General features: G+C 37.4%; 2 protein-coding genes across 7 annotated transcripts; one reads left to right on the top strand and one right to left on the bottom strand.

Annotated features, from left to right (window-relative positions):
- Window positions 1-379: 379 nt before the first annotated feature.
- On the bottom strand, window positions 380-8,975 carry nprl2 (NPR2 like, GATOR1 complex subunit). Of its 2 annotated transcripts, none has more exons than XM_053230644.1 (11): window positions 8,626-8,975; window positions 6,193-6,284; window positions 5,245-5,413; window positions 5,035-5,143; window positions 3,457-3,593; window positions 3,119-3,216; window positions 2,991-3,027; window positions 2,799-2,892; window positions 2,053-2,167; window positions 1,599-1,741; window positions 380-1,507 (listed from the first exon to the last, which is right to left on the bottom strand). In XM_053230644.1, exons 1-11 carry the CDS (start codon window positions 8,638-8,640, stop codon window positions 1,440-1,442), a joined length of 1,077 nt encoding a protein of 358 aa, XP_053086619.1. In that variant the 5' UTR covers window positions 8,641-8,975; the 3' UTR covers window positions 380-1,439. The 2 variants fall into 2 exon arrangements, with proteins under 2 accessions (XP_053086619.1, XP_026785055.2); XM_026929254.3 differs by lacking the exon at window positions 8,626-8,975 and adding an exon at window positions 6,456-6,591 and having other exon boundaries at window positions 382-1,507.
- Window positions 6,857-17,581, top strand: thumpd3 (THUMP domain containing 3). 5 transcript variants are annotated; one of them, XM_034313764.2, is made up of 10 exons: window positions 6,857-7,010; window positions 9,047-9,245; window positions 11,387-11,464; window positions 11,609-12,025; window positions 12,935-13,065; window positions 13,274-13,343; window positions 13,431-13,546; window positions 13,706-13,813; window positions 14,501-14,624; window positions 17,126-17,581. In XM_034313764.2, exons 2-10 carry the CDS (start codon window positions 9,054-9,056, stop codon window positions 17,327-17,329), a joined length of 1,440 nt encoding a protein of 479 aa, XP_034169655.1. In that variant the 5' UTR covers window positions 6,857-7,010; window positions 9,047-9,053; the 3' UTR covers window positions 17,330-17,581. The 5 variants fall into 5 exon arrangements, with proteins under 5 accessions (XP_034169655.1, XP_026785027.1, XP_026785033.1 ...); XM_026929226.3 differs by lacking the exon at window positions 6,857-7,010 and adding an exon at window positions 8,591-8,710; XM_026929232.3 differs by lacking the exon at window positions 6,857-7,010 and adding an exon at window positions 8,615-8,701.
- Window positions 17,582-18,441: the final 860 nt, after the last annotated feature.

Consider the following 18,441-nt stretch of genomic DNA (forward strand, 5'->3'; position numbering starts at 1 on the left):
TTCAAACATTCTACTTTTCACTCAAGTTATTGCTGATAATATTGTTTGTAATGAAAACCTGTTTGTTAAATTGAAAAAGAATGTCAAACAGAAGCATTTTCACTAGTGGTCTCAGACTTTTGGACCATACTGTATATATGAGGTAGGTTTTGGTATCACTTACTATAATACATGTTCTCTCTCTCTCTCTCTCTCTCTCTCTCTCTATATATATATATATATATATATATATATATATATATATATGTATATATATATATATAGAAAGAGAGAGAGAGAGAGAGATGTATATATATCCTGTTCCTGCCTGTGTGTGTCTGAAGTGGACCAGCATGGAAGAGGAATATGAAGTAAGGAGCAGTAGATCTTGTTTTGCACATCATTAGTACATCCTACATTTTATGCTTCACATCATGTTTGATTAAAACACACCATATCAATATCTGTACACAGTATTAGGATCAGGTTTTAAAGAGATCAGCCCAGACCTAGTTAAATGTCCATAATTTTACTGTTACCGGTTGAAAATAACTTGAGCAAAATCAACTTACCCATTTAAAAAAATTTCATTTACAACCGCTAATATGTTGTCCAAACATATTTATTTAACATATTTCCACACATTTGTAGACTTTTTTGTACACGCAAGTGCTGAAATACAACTGCGCATTTCAGCACTTATAAAAACATATGATATCATATATTCTTCATTCTAAGTACCAGAATATTTTAGCCCAAAACCAGGTTGCCTTTTCCAGAAAATTCAAGTTAATGGCTTCACACATGCATGTAAATCAAACCTTAAAAAGTCAGAAAACTGGTCACAGGATGAATGTTTTGCAATCTCAGTTTCTAGATCCTACGGGAGACCAAAACTTCAGTTTCTGTGCTGAACAGCAAGGTTAGAAATGAGAGCAACAATTTCCTATCAAGAAGGTGGAATAAAGAAAATGGAAAGATAGGAATGTATATATAAGAATCCAGAGAGCAACTACAATATCTACTTATTGTAGATATAGTAAAAGTTAAGCAAGGTACAGTAAGTTTCTAGAGAAACAGTTAAAAATTTAGCTCCTAAACACTCGAGTAAACTTTAAAAATGAGTTCTATGGTTACCAATAGTTGTGGTTTTGTTAAACACTGTTTATATTAAAGATTAGATTTCTCTCATATTTCGGTGCGAGATTAAGCTAATTAATGACAAATACATTTTTCCCCCATAACCTTTTTTACCCATCTTTTCCAAGGGTGCCAATAATTCTGGAGCTGACTGTGTATGTCCTTGGTTTTTGGGTCAGGCCGTGGGCGAGGATGGGCCACTTGACACACTTGCTTATGCGTCTCAGGCTGTGGTCCCACTGACTGCCTTACAGCTCAACTGCATATGCTGGTCTACCTCATCAGATAAATGAATCCACAAATCCATATTTAATATGACATCACTTCCAGCAGATGATAATATTGGGGTCATTTTCTAATCGCTCATCCAGCTCCTTGTAACTCATTCCTGCAAACATGGACAAAAATAAAGCTTAGTACTTCCTTATCTTTAAACCCTACTGCATTTTATGAAGAAAAAAAAAAATAGAAGCACTTGCCAGTTTTGCAGCAGATCTCATCATAACTGTGGCAACCAGTATAAAGTTTTGGAGGACGACTCCTCTCATCTCGAACAACTTTAACAGGATATTTCTGCAACCGGCGAATCAGGCCCTTCATTAAACCAAACTGGATCAGCTTTCTGCAATCCGTAAAACATAAGCATTCATGAATTTCCTACAGCTAAATTAAATATGTATCAAGATCCAAATTAATCAACTGTCAGGAAATACACAGAAGCATAATAAGACAGTTATGTAGCAAAATGATTGAAGGATGTAAGTCTGGACCCGGTGACAGGTTCCAGGATGACAAAGTGTTAAAAGAAATTGTGTAGTAGTCTCTTTAAATCAACATTATTTAAACAAAACAAACCCTTCCTCAATCCGAATCACATACTGCCTGATTATATAATGTCCAAATAAATGAGAAAAGAAATACTTTAACGCTCACCTCTCATCTACCCTTTGTAGTTGCTGAGCATAGCGGGAACACAGGTCACGCACTGTAGTTCCTGGAGTCAAACCACAATAAAGCTGGAAAACATCTCGGAGGCTCACTCGCTGTCCTGAAGTACCACATAACACACAAACACAAACACACACACGCAAACGTATTAATACTTGTAAAGACCTATATATTAGAGAAGGAAAATATTTATTTTACTAGTCCTAAATAAGCGTTATCGGTTCCAGGGCAGCAGAGTAGAATTCACATGATCGACGTCAACCCTCCTATTATCCTCAAAATTACTAACATCTTTTATCCCTGGGGTCAATTTGACTCCAGCAATTTAACCCTAACCGAAGCGCACATCATAGTGAAAATAAAAATCCCTCATCAGTGCAGTGCTGACTAATTGGAATTACAATAAGCATAAGGCAAAAAATATGCACCACAACTGGAGCACAAAATACTGAGGTCTGAGTATACAGACTATGAATGTGTCATATTTGGAAGATATTTTTATTATTATTATTGGATCCGAAGATTATCCCAGGAGCCTATCCCAAGGAAAACTGAGCACAAAACAGTGATACAAAACTATAACAGTACCATACTCCTGAACTCTAATCATAACGATATGCACAAAATATAATATTTTAGCACTTTTATTTTTGAAAATGGAGAATCCCTGGCACGTTCACTCACCGGAACACTGGATTAACTAAACTTTATTGAAAGAGTTCCCTGCTTACCAGGTTTACTGACATAATGCAGACATTCTTCCTGAACAGCTTTGTCATCTATCAGGCTCTGGACTTTAGGTGTTGGGCAGTAAACATTAGAATACTAGGAAAATCATAGATAAGAGTTAGCATGAAAAAAAAAACCACAATCACACAGCCAACAGAATATTATTATGATTTTTATAAATCAATGGCACACACCTGAAATATTGACACTAGTGTTACAACTCCATAATACCTGTGAAATGAAGTATTTAGGCTCTGCTTAGGAATTTTAGAAACACGTAATAAGTCTATTTTGTGTTGCTGATCAGAAGGGAAGAACTCACAGTAAGTTCTGAATGGCGATTCGTACTAAGTTCAACTCAACATCAGCCTCAGCAGAAATCTTCTGTATGTGTCGATATCCATCGATGTAGGGCAGAATCTACAACACAATACAGTGAAGTAACAGCAATGGTGTCAATCCTACATGAGGTGCCACACCAGTGGTATTGTCCTAATCATCTACTGTCACTCATACAATTGAGCCAATCATCTACTTTCAGTTGTACAAAAGACCCACATCATTATCATGTAGCACATCAGTGCATTCATGTTTCACTCATGTTTTTATCACCATAACTTTCACCAGTATGTTCCTGTTTCCTAAAAAAAAGATGCAAACCTGCTGTGTGGTGAGATCCCACTGTGACTTAATATAGCGTTCCTTAGTTTGAGTGAAGACTGGAACATCATACTCCTGAACAATGATGGGATCTTTCCTCTGCTCAATCAGCTTCAGGTGAATTGTATTTGACTCATCTGTGTTCAAATAATACAACAATAACAAAAAAACAAGAACATTCTACAGTTGAGATCAAAAGTTTACATCCCCCTTTCAGAATCTGCAAAACGTTAATTATTTTACCAAAATAAGAGGGATCATACAAAATGCATGTTATTGTTTATTTAGTGCTGACCTGAATAAGATATTTCACATAAAAGATGTTTACATATAGTCCACAAGAGAAAATAATAGCTGAATTTATAAAAATGACCCCGTTCAAAAGTTTACATACCCTTGATTCTTAATACTGTGTTGTTACCTGAATGATCCACAGCTGTGTTTTTTGTTTACTGATAGTTGTTCATGAGTCCCTTGTTTGTCCTGAACAGTTAAACTGCCTGCTGTTCTTCAGAAAAATCCTTCAGGTCCCACAAATTTTTTTCTTTTTCCAGCATTTTTGTGTATTTGAACCCTTTCCAACAATGACTGTATGATTTTGAGATCCATCTTTTCACACTGAGGACAACTGAGGGACTCATATGCAACTATTACAGAAGGTTCAAACGCTCACTGATGCTCCAGAAGGAAAAATCATGCATTAAGAGCCGGGGGGTGAAAACATTTGAACAGAATGGAGATGTGTAAATGTTTTCTTATTTTGCCTAAATATCATATTTTTTCATTTAGTACTGCCCTTCAGAGACTACAGAAGATAGTTACATGTTTCCCAGAAGACAAAATAAGTTAAATTTACCTTGATCTTCAAATTCAAAAAGTTTTCACTATAACAATAATACTATCTAGAGTTTTACCAGGGAAGACAAATAGTCTAAGCGGGAGATTATTCCAGCATGAACCGGGAATTCTACACAGGTGCCTAATGTAAAGGAAGGCCTGCAGTATCAGTAAAGACTGCACTCACCCTGCTTTTTTATCTGTTTGTGACACTGCCGTCTGGCAGACGCTTCTGTTGCGTCCGATCACAGACAACCAGACTGAAGAATAGTTTTTATCTCCAAGCCATCAGACTACTTAACAGCCAGAAGTCCTTCATCTAGCACTGCGACACTTTATTACTGCCACTTCTGGACACTTAGATATTTACTATGTACTATTAATGTACTCGTATTTACTGTTTTGCCTTATTTAATAGCACATGTCACTTTTACTCTGCCACTGAAATAATTTATTAGCACATGACACTTTACTCTGCCATTATACACCACTGTTTCATTTACCTCGTTTACCGTATTATGTTACTGCATCATCTCAACTTCTCACGTCCAAATATGTATTTGTTCATGTCTAATAAGCGTTTGTACTGTCAATGTCAAAATCTGAGCCTTGTCACAAGCATTTCAATACCCAGTGTACCCAGTGTACCCCGTGTGGCTGTGCAAATGACTAATAAACAACTCCTGACTTGACTCTTGACTAATGAGTGTGTGTGTGTGTAACAGAGAGCGATATACGCACCAATAGGAAGAGTACAGGCTCCTGTTGCGTTGAGCTCCTCAAGTAATGTAGACATGATGGGCAACAGCTTCTGTTTACTCTCCTCATTTGAAATAAAGCCACTCTCCAGCTAATAAAGAGAAAACTCTGTTAACACATTGTTCACATAATTACACTCAACTTCAGTCCTTTAAAGCTTAAACTGTTCTCTGTATTCAAATGAAACTTCACCTCCAGAGTTGTAAGGTATTGTGAAAGTTTCTTCACTATGGGCTCAAGGGCACATGTCTTCGTCTGAGCATCACACACAAGACCTAAGTTGAAGAGTAAGGCGTTGCGACTGTATTTTTTATGCTCTATGCACACTGGACATCCAATTAGCTTCTTATCCATTGCAGTCCTAGAGGGGTGAGAGACAACAAAGCTTTCAGTGTAATGCAAGTTAAAGACATTTATACTACAGCACTGTTGGATGCCTGATACGGAACAGAGGATGATTGATTAGTTTTCTAATACAGCATGAATCAGATAGTAGTTCCAGCTGCTGTAAATGTGCTTATTCTGATCTGTTTCTAATCAATTTTATAGTAACAACTTACACAGGGACTTGTATGGCAAACACTGGGCATAAAAAGGATAAAAAAATAGGTGCGATTGTTGATAAAGTGGTTTGATAAAGCTGTAATTTTAAGTTCTCTGTCATGGGGGAGGCTTCAGGACAGTGTACTTTGCGCTCTCCTGTTTCTCTGTAAAATGACAAGCTGGGTTTTGTCTTATTAACTTCAAGAGAGAGAGAAAAGGAGAACAACAGTTTATAGCTGCTATAGCAGAAGTGATAACATGAACTAACTTGTTTCATGGACGGTTCACATGACGTAACTGTAAACAAATACAAGGCGTTGTTCTTTACTTAATGTAAAAGTGTAATAGTTAGTGGAATGCTGTGCTATAAGAAAAATAAAACACTACAGGATGCTTAGGTGGTGCTGTTATTGGAAAATAGTCAACTTAGAGGTGGTAATGGCATCACACCACTCTGCTGATGATTTTCCTACAGCATCACGCCCTGTTGTGTCTTATTCCATGATCTTGTTGAATAGTGAAATACAGTTTATAACCATTGCCAGTTTTATTAAACACCACACCTATGAGGGAGAAACTTAAAAGCTGAATACATACACTGTAATGAGCTTATTCTGTAGCTCAGGTTTGGTGATAATGTACACTTGCACTGTATCAAACAACTCCCTTGATATATATTCTTCAGGAACCTGCAGTAAAAAAAAAAAAAAGTCAGAAAAAGACACCATTTTAACTCATTGGCACAGTCCGGGTTACTGTAAACACACTGACAGCAACATTTAGCAGAGGTGTGTTCACCACAGTCACTGCCTCTGTACTGTTATTACATGCACCAGAACGCTGCTGCATTATCCTCTCACCTGATAGGTGATTTTAGGTCCAAGAGTTGGATGAAATTCACTAAAAAATACACACTCAATTCGCTGGTTAGTGCCCATGATTGTCAGTGTGAAGCCGACTACAATATCGCCGGATTGTTGTCCAGTATTCTCTCCGTTCGGTATTTCAAAATAAAAGTGCTAGTGAACTCGCACTAAACTATGACTTCATAGACCACGTTGTGTTCTATATGCCCAAAGATTTGTGGCCTAAATATGTGCTTTTTGCACATCCTATTCCAGATTTATTCTCCCTTTGCTGGTATAACAAACTCCACTCTTCTGGGAAGGCTTTCCACTAGAGTTTGGAGCATGTGCTCATTCAGCCACAAGAGCATTATTGAGGTCAGGCACTGATGTCGGGTGAGGAGGCCTGGGGTGCAGTCAGAGTTCCAGCTCATCCTAAAGCTGTTCACAGGGAGTTGAGGTCAGGGCTCTGTGAGGCCACTCGAGAACTTCCTCACCAACTTTGGCAAACGGAGCTTTGTGCACAGGGGCACTGTCATGCTGGAACAGGTTTGAGCCTCTTAATTCCAGGTAGGAGAAACTGTACTGTAGAAAATGTACTGTAGAGCACACAAAGACAACCTGCACAATTGTGTGCTTCCAACATTGTGACAACAGTTTAGGGAAGACCCTGTGATAGTCAGGTGTTCACAAACTTTTGGCCTGATATTATCAACAATATACAGAATCGAGTACCTTCTATAGAGTTATTCAAGCTAAGTTATATTAACTTTTGAGCAGTTATTGTGTAAAATTGCTGTCAGTGTGTGCAATTTGTTAGACAGTTACTTGATAGTAGTCTGGAACAGTATTTATTATTATTATTATTATCATTATCATTATTATTATTATACTCTAGTTTACTCACAAATGTCAAATTTAATTGAAAACATACAAATGTCTCATATGATAAACATGTTCAAATAACAGGTTCACGTATCTTTTCACACACACAGTCGAGGGGAGTGTGGGCTCTGTGGCCACTGAGTGCTGTGTAGTCTCTACACATCTTAAAACCAAACATACATCTTGCAGCTTATGCACTTCCATCAATTACAGGTTTTCCACACTGTATATGTAAGTCATATCATTAGCATGACACAGAGAATGGGACTGGCTGTATCATGTGTAATTTACTGAGACATCTTAACAGTTCTGGCGTTTTCCATTTAAGGTGCTATTGATATAAAAATAAATAAATAAATAAATAAATAAACTGGGGTTGTTCCAAAATGGATAAATAGACTTAGATTTTAGATAAACCTAAATTAATGCAAGACACTACAAAGTCTCGTATAAAGATAATTTTGGTCACATCAATAATTTTTCAGATTTTAGGATAAATTGCATCTATAATGTCTACTCTTAAAGTACAGTAACAAATGTTAAACGATATGTTTATTTCCCTGTTGTTGTACACTTACAACCACTGCATTATCTGAAAATTAGCAACTTTAAAGATGGCTTTAGCTTCATCCACTTGGCACAATCACATCATGTCATGTATCTCTGAAAAACTCGTTTCCTGCTATAACTTTCAAATTATGTCATTATGACATATAAATCAGTAAACCACACCTATTTTCAACTGATTTTTCACAAAATCAATTTTTTTCTCTGTTCAGAACCAAAAATGTCAGTTTCTAGGTTACCTGTTTTCATGTAATTTTGCATCCCTATTCCTATATAGAAGCTTATTGTAGAGAAATTTCTTAAACAGTGGGAAAGGTTGGATATATGATAGATTTTGTACTGAGAAATGTTAGAAAACAATTTTATATGACAGCATGTAGTGTTTTCTTGATTAAACAATAAATAAGTTGGCATTAATAAATTGATGTCTTTCTCTGAATTGTGTGTTCACAGTGAAATGAACACTTTCATCTAAAATCATCCAGTGCCTAGTTTTATTTATTAATTTATTTATTAATTAGATGAAGCCTCATTTGCATATGTGCATTACCTATTAACCTGTCGTGTGTTGCTTTAAACTTGGTTTAAATGGGATCCACTTAAATACCAATCAGTCCCCTTGATAATATCAGGAGAAAAGAATCGATGATGCCCTCAAACATCAGATGTAAGCCGTGACTTTTATCAAACCTACACCCGGAAATAAAGTGCTGCAGCGGTTACCGTTACTCACTGTGGGGGGCTTCATGAAGCTCACTAGACCCGGAAGTTTTGAAAGAAGAGTTCGGCTTTAAAGCACGTTGTAGCCGGTAGACTCGGTGACTGTTTGTATTTACTGTTTACTTGTTTATTGGCAGTGTGTTATGTTTAATGCCTTAATCTCGGTTCGTTGGCCTAATGAAAACATCTTATGAAAAGAAAGACCAGAGAGTGAATATTTCTATAATAAGCGCGCTAACTGTGCATACAGTAGGCAGACTTGCTGTGCTAGCTATCTAACATGGAGCTGTAGCGCATAACGGAAATAGTTCATCACTGCAAGCTAACATCTGTCTCTAACACACCGCTAGTTGGCACTGTAGGAATAGTAATGTCTGTACCCAAACAAGTGCTGCTTTGCCATCTTGTGACCGATGATATTGTGTATTCCGCAGGAGAGACATGGCAGAGGTGTGTGTGGAAGAGGGAGAGGAGGTGCTCCAGCCCCTCACTGTCACTGTAGGAGCTACTGTTCCTACAGGCTTTGAATACACTGCAGCTGAGGAGGTGCAGGAGAAAATAGGAGCCAGTGCCAGAGTTAGCAAAGACCGAGGTAGAATTTATTTCGAAATAACTACGGATCAACTGCATAAGGTTAGTGTTTCCCAGCTCCAGTACGAGCTCTTCAGCTGGTGGCTGTTTTTCCTTTCCAGTATCCTGGCCTTATTCCCTTCTCCAAAAGTCCAGCTGCAAATCAAAATGCATTCCCATTGGACATTAGCACTTATCAACCATAGAATTTAACACACAGGAAATAATCAATAAAAGTGTTTCTTTTAAGGGTATTCAGTTAGAAGATAGATAGATAGATAGAACTTCATAGAAATTAATTAATTCTGAGCAAAATCCAAATACAGCATTCAAATTGACGAATACATATACAGTTATACAAATACATACAAATATTAGAAAGCTTGTCTGAAATTTGTTGAGCCTTGACATTGGACTGAGCAAGAGGTTTCTATGTTTATGTACACTCCTGGGCAAAAAAAAAAAAAAAAAATGGGCCAAGCCCAAAATGGCAAAATATTAAGCTTTTAATGGTCTTCACAACAAATTATTGGTCAGAAAATTAGCAAGAATTAAAGAAATAGATAAAGGAAGTTAGTACAGGATAGCTTTTCTCTTCGATTTCTTTAAATGTTTAAGCCTTGTGGCCCTTGATGGGCTGCATCAGGTATGGCAGATAACCAAATAATGACTAATCTTTTAAGAAAAAAACATCCCAGAAAATATTTTTGGAAAATTTTGTATACACAGACATGTGTTAGTTTGAATTTTACATCAAACGTTTTAATCATTATCATGATTTTACCTTTGCATACCAGAACACTATATAAGTGAATTTTCCGGTTTCTAGCTTTTCCTTGAACAGTTCACTGCAGCAAAAGTAAACCAGTAAATGGAGCTCTCAGGAGTGCATCTGTTTAATTCCTGCTAATTTTCTGACCAGTGATTTAATGGTCTTAACAAGAAAAGCTTAATATTTACCATTTTTGGCTTGGTCCATTTTTTTTTTTTTTGGTCCAGGAGTGTATGTAAGAGCAGTCCTTAATAACAATCTGGTCAGGTTACTAGTTTGTTTATGTTTTGGAAAATAGAACCAGCTGACTTGATTAGAAAATACTGAGGACAGGTACAAAGAAAAGCAATAACCGTCTGTACGGGATTAAAAACAATCCTGTGTATATCTCTAGTTGAGACTGGTTATGAACTTGAGTGATGTAGCTGAGGTTGAGGAACTGTCAGAGCCGGAGTTCACAGACCAGGCTGACAGTGGTGAGATTTGTACCTCTGGGTTTTTTCGGTGTTTTCTATTGTTTCCAGTGGAATGGTGGTTTAAAAAAAAAAAAAAAAAAAACCTTACAGCCTAGGCCATGCTTCTGGTTTAAACATGAATACAGATACGAGTATTTGGAGCACTAAACTGATAAAGATAAAGGCATTGCATTAGAGCCATATAGGATTTTGAATCCTATTTGAGGGGTTGGAAATGCTAATAATGTAATATGTTTAATAACTGTTGTAATAATTGTTTGAGAACTGCTACAGGTTATTCATAGAATAATCATGACTCTAAATTGAGTCCACCCAGGTAGCAAGCTGACGCTGACCCAACGTCTGTTTTGGAGCACTTTTCAGTGGAAGTGGGCTGTAGGGGGTAGAATGATGGAAAATTGGGCTGAAAGTAAAGAAGTAATTCTGTTATGTGTTAAACCACATATATGTGGATTAAATCAACACATCTCCTTGACATTACATAATAACTGGATATCATTTGAAGTGTGTATTTAAAGTCTCTTGGCATCTATTAGTAGAGAAGGATCAGACACCGAATATGTTCTGTGAAACCTTAAATATCTTCTTGCCCCATAAACGTTGCCATAATTGACCTTTATGTATCCAAACTCATATTTGACTTTAACTCACTCACTGGAAATGTCTTTGTTTTACGCATTGATCTTTTCAGAACACTCTTCTTGTGTGTCTGTTAACTGGCGTCAAGGATTACATAGACTATTTATCAAACCATGTTACACAATTTAAAGTGCTGTTTTGTGAAAATATTTACCAGGATGGGTGTATATTGATGAGGTTCAATGATTCATTATAAAGGTCAACTGCGTAATAGTCATAGTTTGTGTACTCTTATTCAAACTACAACAAAGCTACACAAAGTTTTTTTTTTCTTAATCAGTTTTATTACAAAGGAATGAGCTCTGTTCTATTTTTAGGTGCACCATTTAAAGTCTGTGGACAATCTGTTTGTTGTGGTTAAACATTATGACAATTATCAGTTCAAAGAAACAAAGGTAAGCATTTCATAACTGTGATTATATTACATGTGGTTATAAGTATTAAACAAGTAAAGTCTCGAAAATACGAAATTTACAAGTAATCTTTATATTAAGACTTAGGATGTGATGTCCTTCAATGACAAATAATTTTCCCAATAGGAAGAAGCTTTATTAGACCTGCAGCAGCTTGCTCCTGTGTTGCCCTGGAACAGTGCCTTGGAGGTCTGGAAAATGAACAACTCTCTGAAGAAGAAGAGGAGCCGCAGGAGAGGAGCTGCGACTCCTAAACCGAAGCCTAGCGATGCATCCGAACCTGAGAAACCCCAAACTGAGCCTGATGCAGCACAGCTAAAAGAGAAGCCTGGAAATGCCTGTCCTGAGCAGGAGCCCAGTCCTGAAGGAGAGCAGGACTCCGATGTTCAGGAGACAGAGGCTAAGCCTTTAAAATTCCGTGTGACTTGTAATAGAGCCGGAGACAAGCACAGCTTCACTTCAAATGACGCAGCGAGGGACTTTGGTGGTGCCGTGCAAGAGTTCTTTCAATGGAAGGCAGACATGACCAGGTTTGATGTGGAAGTAAGCCTAAAAGTACATCCATTACACTGGAGACTCTAGTGTTCTTGTTAGCTGAATAAACAGTTACATTTGATTGTAAATGCTTGTAAATCCATATTATAGCACTTGTATGTCTGGGACTGCTGAGAGAATACAAAAATGCTTCTGAGGCTACAGTATGATTTATATAAAGACCTGTTCAGACTGGAGTAATTTTACATGGGTGCTACTTGATTTTATTTCTGTTCAGATTGGCAGTGTCTGTATTGTTCTTTTTCATCCCATTTGATGAAGAAATCAACAATGTTCTGATCATTTTAGTCCCACACTGATTTTCTGACATATGACACTTACCAACTGTCAAATTTAGTAGTTTCTCCCCATTCTGACAATCAAAAACTGATGAATGCTTTCAAGGCCATATATAGGTCATATAAATGTCTCTGTTCTGTTTTCACAGGGAGCTTGTTAAAAGAAAAAAGAGAAGTATTAAAAGGAAAGAGCACAGCCTTGCAAGCTGATGTAATTGGCCTTTTATAATGACAGCTACAGCCTGTATAAAGCTTTACTTTGTGTTTATATATGCCACAATAGCATGATTGCAGTGTGCTTTAAGTAAAGAATAAAACATGAATATAACGCATTAGCTAATTTCATGAACGACAGATCATGCTTTTTTATTTTTATATTTTTGTTTATAGTTATGTTTAATGTTATGGAATGTCCATGACACAAGTTAGTGCCTGTTATCCCTTAGCAGCTAGCCAGAAAGCTTGTCCCGGATTAAAACCTACCCATCTGGATACAGAGATGTGCAGGCATTTTAGATGCTTGACAGACGTCATCCTTCAGACTCCAATCTGAACAGGGCTTTAGTCTGTTTCTGTAATCAGTTTTGTTAAAAAAAATTTTATGTCATTATGTTGTTAGGTGCTGTTGAATATCCACAACAATGAGTTGGTGATTGGCATTGCTCTTACAGAGGAGAGTCTGCACAGGAGAAACATTACTCACTTTGGCCCCACCACTCTGCGCTCCACCCTGGCTTATGGAATGCTAAGGTCTGACCAAAGCAATTAATAGTCTAAAAACACACAGGCACACTTTACCAGGCATCAGTTCCTGCAGATTCTTTAGTAGCGTTTTAACTCATTGAGACAGATTCCTCATCATTAGAGTCTGTGAAATTGGATCTGTTTAATAGACAACAGTATGAAAATTACAGATTATATTATAGCTGCTAATGCTATTTTCTCCTTTTGTTTATAGACTTTGCAAACCACAGATATCAGATGTCATAGTAGACCCCATGTGTGGCAGTGGAGCCATACCTTTAGAGGTGAATAGTGCATTAAACTGCTTTTGTAAATGACTGTGTGTTTTATTTGCGGTTTTGTCACCATCTAAACCAGTTTGATGTTTTTAGGGAGTCATCGAGTGGTCACATTCATTCTTCCTCTCTGGAGACAACAATGACATGGCCATCAGTCGAACAGTTAATAACATCAACCACATTGTAAAGAAAAAGCAGGATGGTGGCAGGTAAGCCTGTAAACACTATGCTATTTCAAATAATGTTGAAGAAATCAGAAAGCGAGAAATCAGATATTAGAAATGTTATGATTACCTCACGACACTGTAAATTTGTACAGGATTCTAATAGGAAAAGTAATGCTTACAGTGTTCCATGTTTTCATTCAGCACTTCTCCAGGTTTAGCTATAGACACTGCACAGTGGGACTTGTGCCGTTTACCTTTGAGGACTAGTTCTGTGGACATCATTACCACTGACATGCCCTTTGGAAAGAGGTAGTTATACTATGCTATAACCAAAGCTATATAATTTAATTTATATATTTAATTTTATGTTACAATAATATCACAAAACAAACACATTTTGAAGTTGCTCAAACTGTGACACAGTTTTTTGTTTTTTTTTTGGGAGAAAAAGGAAACAAGGATTGAAAACAAGGATCGTCTTTTTGCATCCCTTCTTTAAAATTTATTAACGAAAGAGATTTATTTGAAACAAGTAGTGCATGGGGTGTCCTATCTTATCCAGAGAAAGCCTCTGTGGATGCAGGTTTTCATTCCAACCAAGAAGCCACACATGAGGTTATTGAAAGCCAAGCTCAACTGATAAAACAGATAGAATCAGGTGTGGCTCCTGCTTGATCGGAATGAAAACCTCCACCCACACCGGCCCTTTGCAGATAAGATTGGACACCGCTGAGGTAGTGGTACCACTTTCTGTTAATGTAGGTGGTTCTTGGTCTTGTTACTGGATGAAACATACCAGAGATGCTAGAAGTCTGGCTTGGAAAGTTACCATGTTAATAGCTACAACTAGTAGCCTGCATGCATAATGGCTCATTATGTGTTTTATGGGTTATTATACTGCTGCTGTTCTAAGAAACCTTTTTTGCTACATATTCTCAGGCCAATAAATGATAATCTGTGGACTGTTAGTTATGTGTGTATGTATTATCCTAAAAGAATGGGCTCCAGGAAGAAGAACTGGGATCTGTATCCTTCTTGTCTTCGAGAAATGGCACGGGTCTGCAGGCCAGGCACAGGAAGGGCTGTATTGCTGACCCAGGACAAAAAATGCTTCACTAAGGTATGATGCATATACATGTTTGTACAGTTGAGGCCAAAAGTTTACATACATCTAGGCTAAAGACATTCAAACTCAATTTTCCACACATTTCATGTTACCATACATTTATTTTTGTAAGTCAACAAGGGTAAGTACTTTGTTCACATTAATTTTAAAACAGTTGAATAGAGACAGATTTATTTCAGCTTTAGTGAAGTGAAGTGACTTGTGGCCAAGTCTGGTGACCACACTTGGAATTGTGCTCTGCATTTAACCCATCCAAGTGCACACACACAGTAGTGAACACACACACACCGTGAACACACACCCGGAGCAGTGGGCAGCCTTTTTTTTTTTTGCTGCAGCACCCGGGGAGCAGTTGGGGGTTCTGTGCCTTGCTCAAGGGTCTCACCTCAGTCATGGTATTGAGGGTGGGAGAGAGCGCTGGTCATTCACTCCCCCCACCTACAATCCCTGCCGGACCTGAGACTCGAACCCACAACCTTCAGGTTCACCTTCTGGTTGCAAGTCCGACTCTCTATCCATTAGGCCACGACTGCCCCCATTATAATTTACTATATCAGAATTTCAGTGGGCCAAAAGTTTACATACACCAAGTTGACTGTCTTTTTAAACAGTCTAGAAGATTCCAGAAACTGATGTAATGACTTATAGAAGCTTCTAATTGGCTAATTGTCATAAGTATGGAATAACACACAGCAGACCATGCTGATATGCGAAAATAATGCATGCCAGGAGGGTGTGATACAGCATGATGTGCAAGCGGAGCTACCCCCGAGGAGCATTATTTTCATATAACAGCATGGTCTGGAGTATGTTGTTCTGCTTATACCACAGCGATTTGCCAGAGATTATAATGTTTAATTTATCAGTGAATGTCCCGTCATGCATTTTAATGGTTTATAGTTTGATTTAATGTTGTGGAACATCCAAGAGACGAGATCCAGAGTTCCTGTTCTCTCCTACATTATATCTGCGATAAACAGTCATTCGCTCACCGCCGTACAATTCCCTGTGTATGCTGTGTCACTATAGAAACAATTACGTATTAGAACAAGCGCATTAATATTAACCTATAATTCATGTTACAGCTGGAACTTCTGTTTGAACCGTGCTGTTATACAAAAATAATGCACACCTTCTGACCAATTAGATTCAAGCATTCATACCACACAGACACTGCATTGTTCAGGAAGGAGGCACATATTAACTCCCAGGGGTCCCAAAGTATGTACATTTACCATTAAGGAAGTCCTACATCACCATGACCTGAAAGGCTGTTGCGCAGGTAAGAAGCCCCTACTCCAAGACAGGAATAAAAATCCCAGACTGAAGTTTGCAGGAGATCACCAGCCTTTTTGGAGGAGTGTTCTCTGAAAAAAAAGTTTAACTCTTTGGCCATGATGATCAGCACTTTTAATTAACGCTTTTTAATCTGTACAGCACCATCCCAACTGTGAAGCATGGGGGTGGAAATGTAAATCTAGAAATACTGAAGTAACACCTCCAAGACATCAGCCAGAAAGTTAAAACTTGGTCTCAACTGTGTCTTCCAGTAGGACACTAATACAAAGCATACCTTCAAAGCTGTAACAAAATGATGTATAGACAACAAAGTGAAAGTATTGGGGTGGCCATCACAAAGCCCTGACTGGAATTTGTGCTGTGAACAACTTTGTGCACTGAACTGTAAAAGTATGTTTGAGCAAGGAGGCCCGCACCAGTTCTGCCAGTAGGAATGAGCAAAAATTCCAGTAAAGTACCGTCAGAAGCTTGCGGAAGGCTACCTCACGCATCAGATCCAAGTTAAGCAATTAATAAGCAATGGCACCAAATACAAACAAATTTTATGTCAAATTTTGACCTGAAAATATAAATATAAATTTATATAAATAAAAGCTAAAATAAATCTGACTCATTATTATTATTATTATTATTATTATTATTATTAAATATTCTTATTATTATTATTACGCTATTATTTTGAAATGACTACTTATGGAAATAAGGTAAATACCCTAAGTGACTTAACACTGGAAAAATATGGTAACCTGAAATGTCTGGAGTTATGAAAAAATGAGTTTGAATGTCTTTAGCAGGTAGGTGGGTGTAAACTTTTGGCCTCAGCTGTATGTTCTAATATAGTGCAGCTATAGAGATTGAGAGAGACTTTGGTAACACCTGTGTTTTAGACAGACAGAAATCTGATTGTTTGGTATGACATAGTAACTGAATAAGACATGTCATATTTAGAGTATATCTTGCGTAAAATCAAGAAATCTGAAAGTTTCAGATTTCATGCCTACATCACATGATCCAGGAACAAGACTTTCATTGTTGTGAGGTTGTTTAAAAAAAAACAAAAAACACAACCCTTGGTTCCTTAAACATAAGTTTAAACTTTGAGACTAAACTATGAGTAAACTCCAAATAACGTAAGCAGTGTGTATGCAATAATGGTAATCCCTGAGTGTGTACTCATGTTTGTTTATTCTGCACAGGCACTATCCCGAATGGGAGGGCTGTGGAGGAAATCGCACACTGTTTGGGTAAACGTAGGAGGGTTGCATGCTGGAGTTTTTGTGCTGCGCCGCACCGCAGCAGTTTTTGGTACCACTCCAGAAGATACAAGAGAGCCTCATATGAGATGTGAGTCTCAAGAGGTCAACATGGAGGAGAAGGTTCAGTCAGCAAGATCTGAATGAGTTATTGTTCATGAGTTATTGAATGAGAATGCATATGATACCTGTAAAAGCTTTACCTCATCACTTTGGTCATATTCAGTTAGTTCTGTTAGAGTACAATGTTCTTTTCACAGATCAGCAACACGGGATATCTTAGAATGCTTTGTTTGTGGAAATATGCATCTATAGAAATTTACATTACATGTTGCTCTCAGAATGAAGTGCCAGTCAATAAGTTCAATAAATGTGGAATGATTTCCTTCCAACTTCAAACATTTGTGTGTTGATGCGCCACTTTTGACCTCAATGTCCCTGCAGCCATTATAGGAACTGGTCTTAGGTTGCAAAATCATTTCTTTTTCCAGACTCACAAAATAATGTTTCCCCCAAGGTTCTTGAGCGGTACATGACATCATTCTTGGAAGACTTTTACTCCCCACAAGACACGTCATCATTTGGTTCTAGTTGGAGACTGGAAACATTGACTCCAAAATTACCAAAAATTGGCCAAAAAAAAAAAAAAAAGAGTACTTGAAAATAATTATGAACCGTCAATTTGCCCTGATATCTTTAGCTTAAGAATTTAGTTGGGAGAGAAATGTATTTCATGGTTTACATGTAGGGGACAGTTTTTGAATTTCTACCTTGTCTAAACTTTCTTAAGGTAGAATACCTAAAAGATGAGTGAATAAATGAATGAATGGATGAATGTCTCTCTCTTACTGACTCCCTGCATCACTGCCTGTCAGTGGAAAACTCTTTTAAGACTGTCCTAAGTAACATCCTGAAAATTATGAACATGTACATGATTTGAACTAAATTATGTTTTGTTTTTTTGTTTTTAACAGTGTGTATTAGGCATTAAAAAAAAACATCCAATGCATATGTCATTTTCCTAACTCAAATTTTGGGTCTGAAGTTCCTGTATAATGTTTATGACACCCCCTTATATGAACACATTAGAGAAGCTGTGAAGTAGTTCCACTCCAAGGGCATAAACATGTGTTTTGACTCAGTTATCTTCAATCTTGCCAACTTTAGCAACTTTAACTTTAAACCAATCACTGATAGCCATTATTTGTCCGACCCATGCACTTTGTTCTTCATTTTAGACTCTCTTATTGGCTATATTT

The sequence above is a fragment of the Pangasianodon hypophthalmus genome, chromosome 2 (assembly GCF_027358585.1).
Source record: "Pangasianodon hypophthalmus isolate fPanHyp1 chromosome 2, fPanHyp1.pri, whole genome shotgun sequence".
NCBI lineage: Eukaryota > Metazoa > Chordata > Actinopteri > Siluriformes > Pangasiidae > Pangasianodon > Pangasianodon hypophthalmus.

What these genes read in the sequence shown, in the direction of transcription:
- nprl2 (XM_026929254.3), bottom strand. Translation starts at nt 6,533, where the DNA reads ATGGGCACTAACCAGCGAATTGAGTGTGTATTTTTTAGTGAATTTCAT. An exon ending in AGCCTGTACTCTTCCTATTG is followed by an intron (nt 3,594 to 5,034) that starts GTGCGTATATCG and finishes ATTTGAACACAG; the next exon opens with ATGAGTCAAATACAATTCAC. An exon ending in TGAGATCTGCTGCAAAACTG is followed by an intron (nt 1,508 to 1,598) that starts GCAAGTGCTTCT and finishes CCATGTTTGCAG; the next exon opens with GAATGAGTTACAAGGAGCTG.
- thumpd3 (XM_034313748.2), top strand. Translation starts at nt 8,803, where the DNA reads ATGAAAAGAAAGACCAGAGA. An exon ending in CTGGCTTATGGAATGCTAAG is followed by an intron (nt 13,066 to 13,273) that starts GTCTGACCAAAG and finishes TTTTGTTTATAG; the next exon opens with ACTTTGCAAACCACAGATAT. An exon ending in GTGGAGCCATACCTTTAGAG is followed by an intron (nt 13,344 to 13,430) that starts GTGAATAGTGCA and finishes TGATGTTTTTAG; the next exon opens with GGAGTCATCGAGTGGTCACA.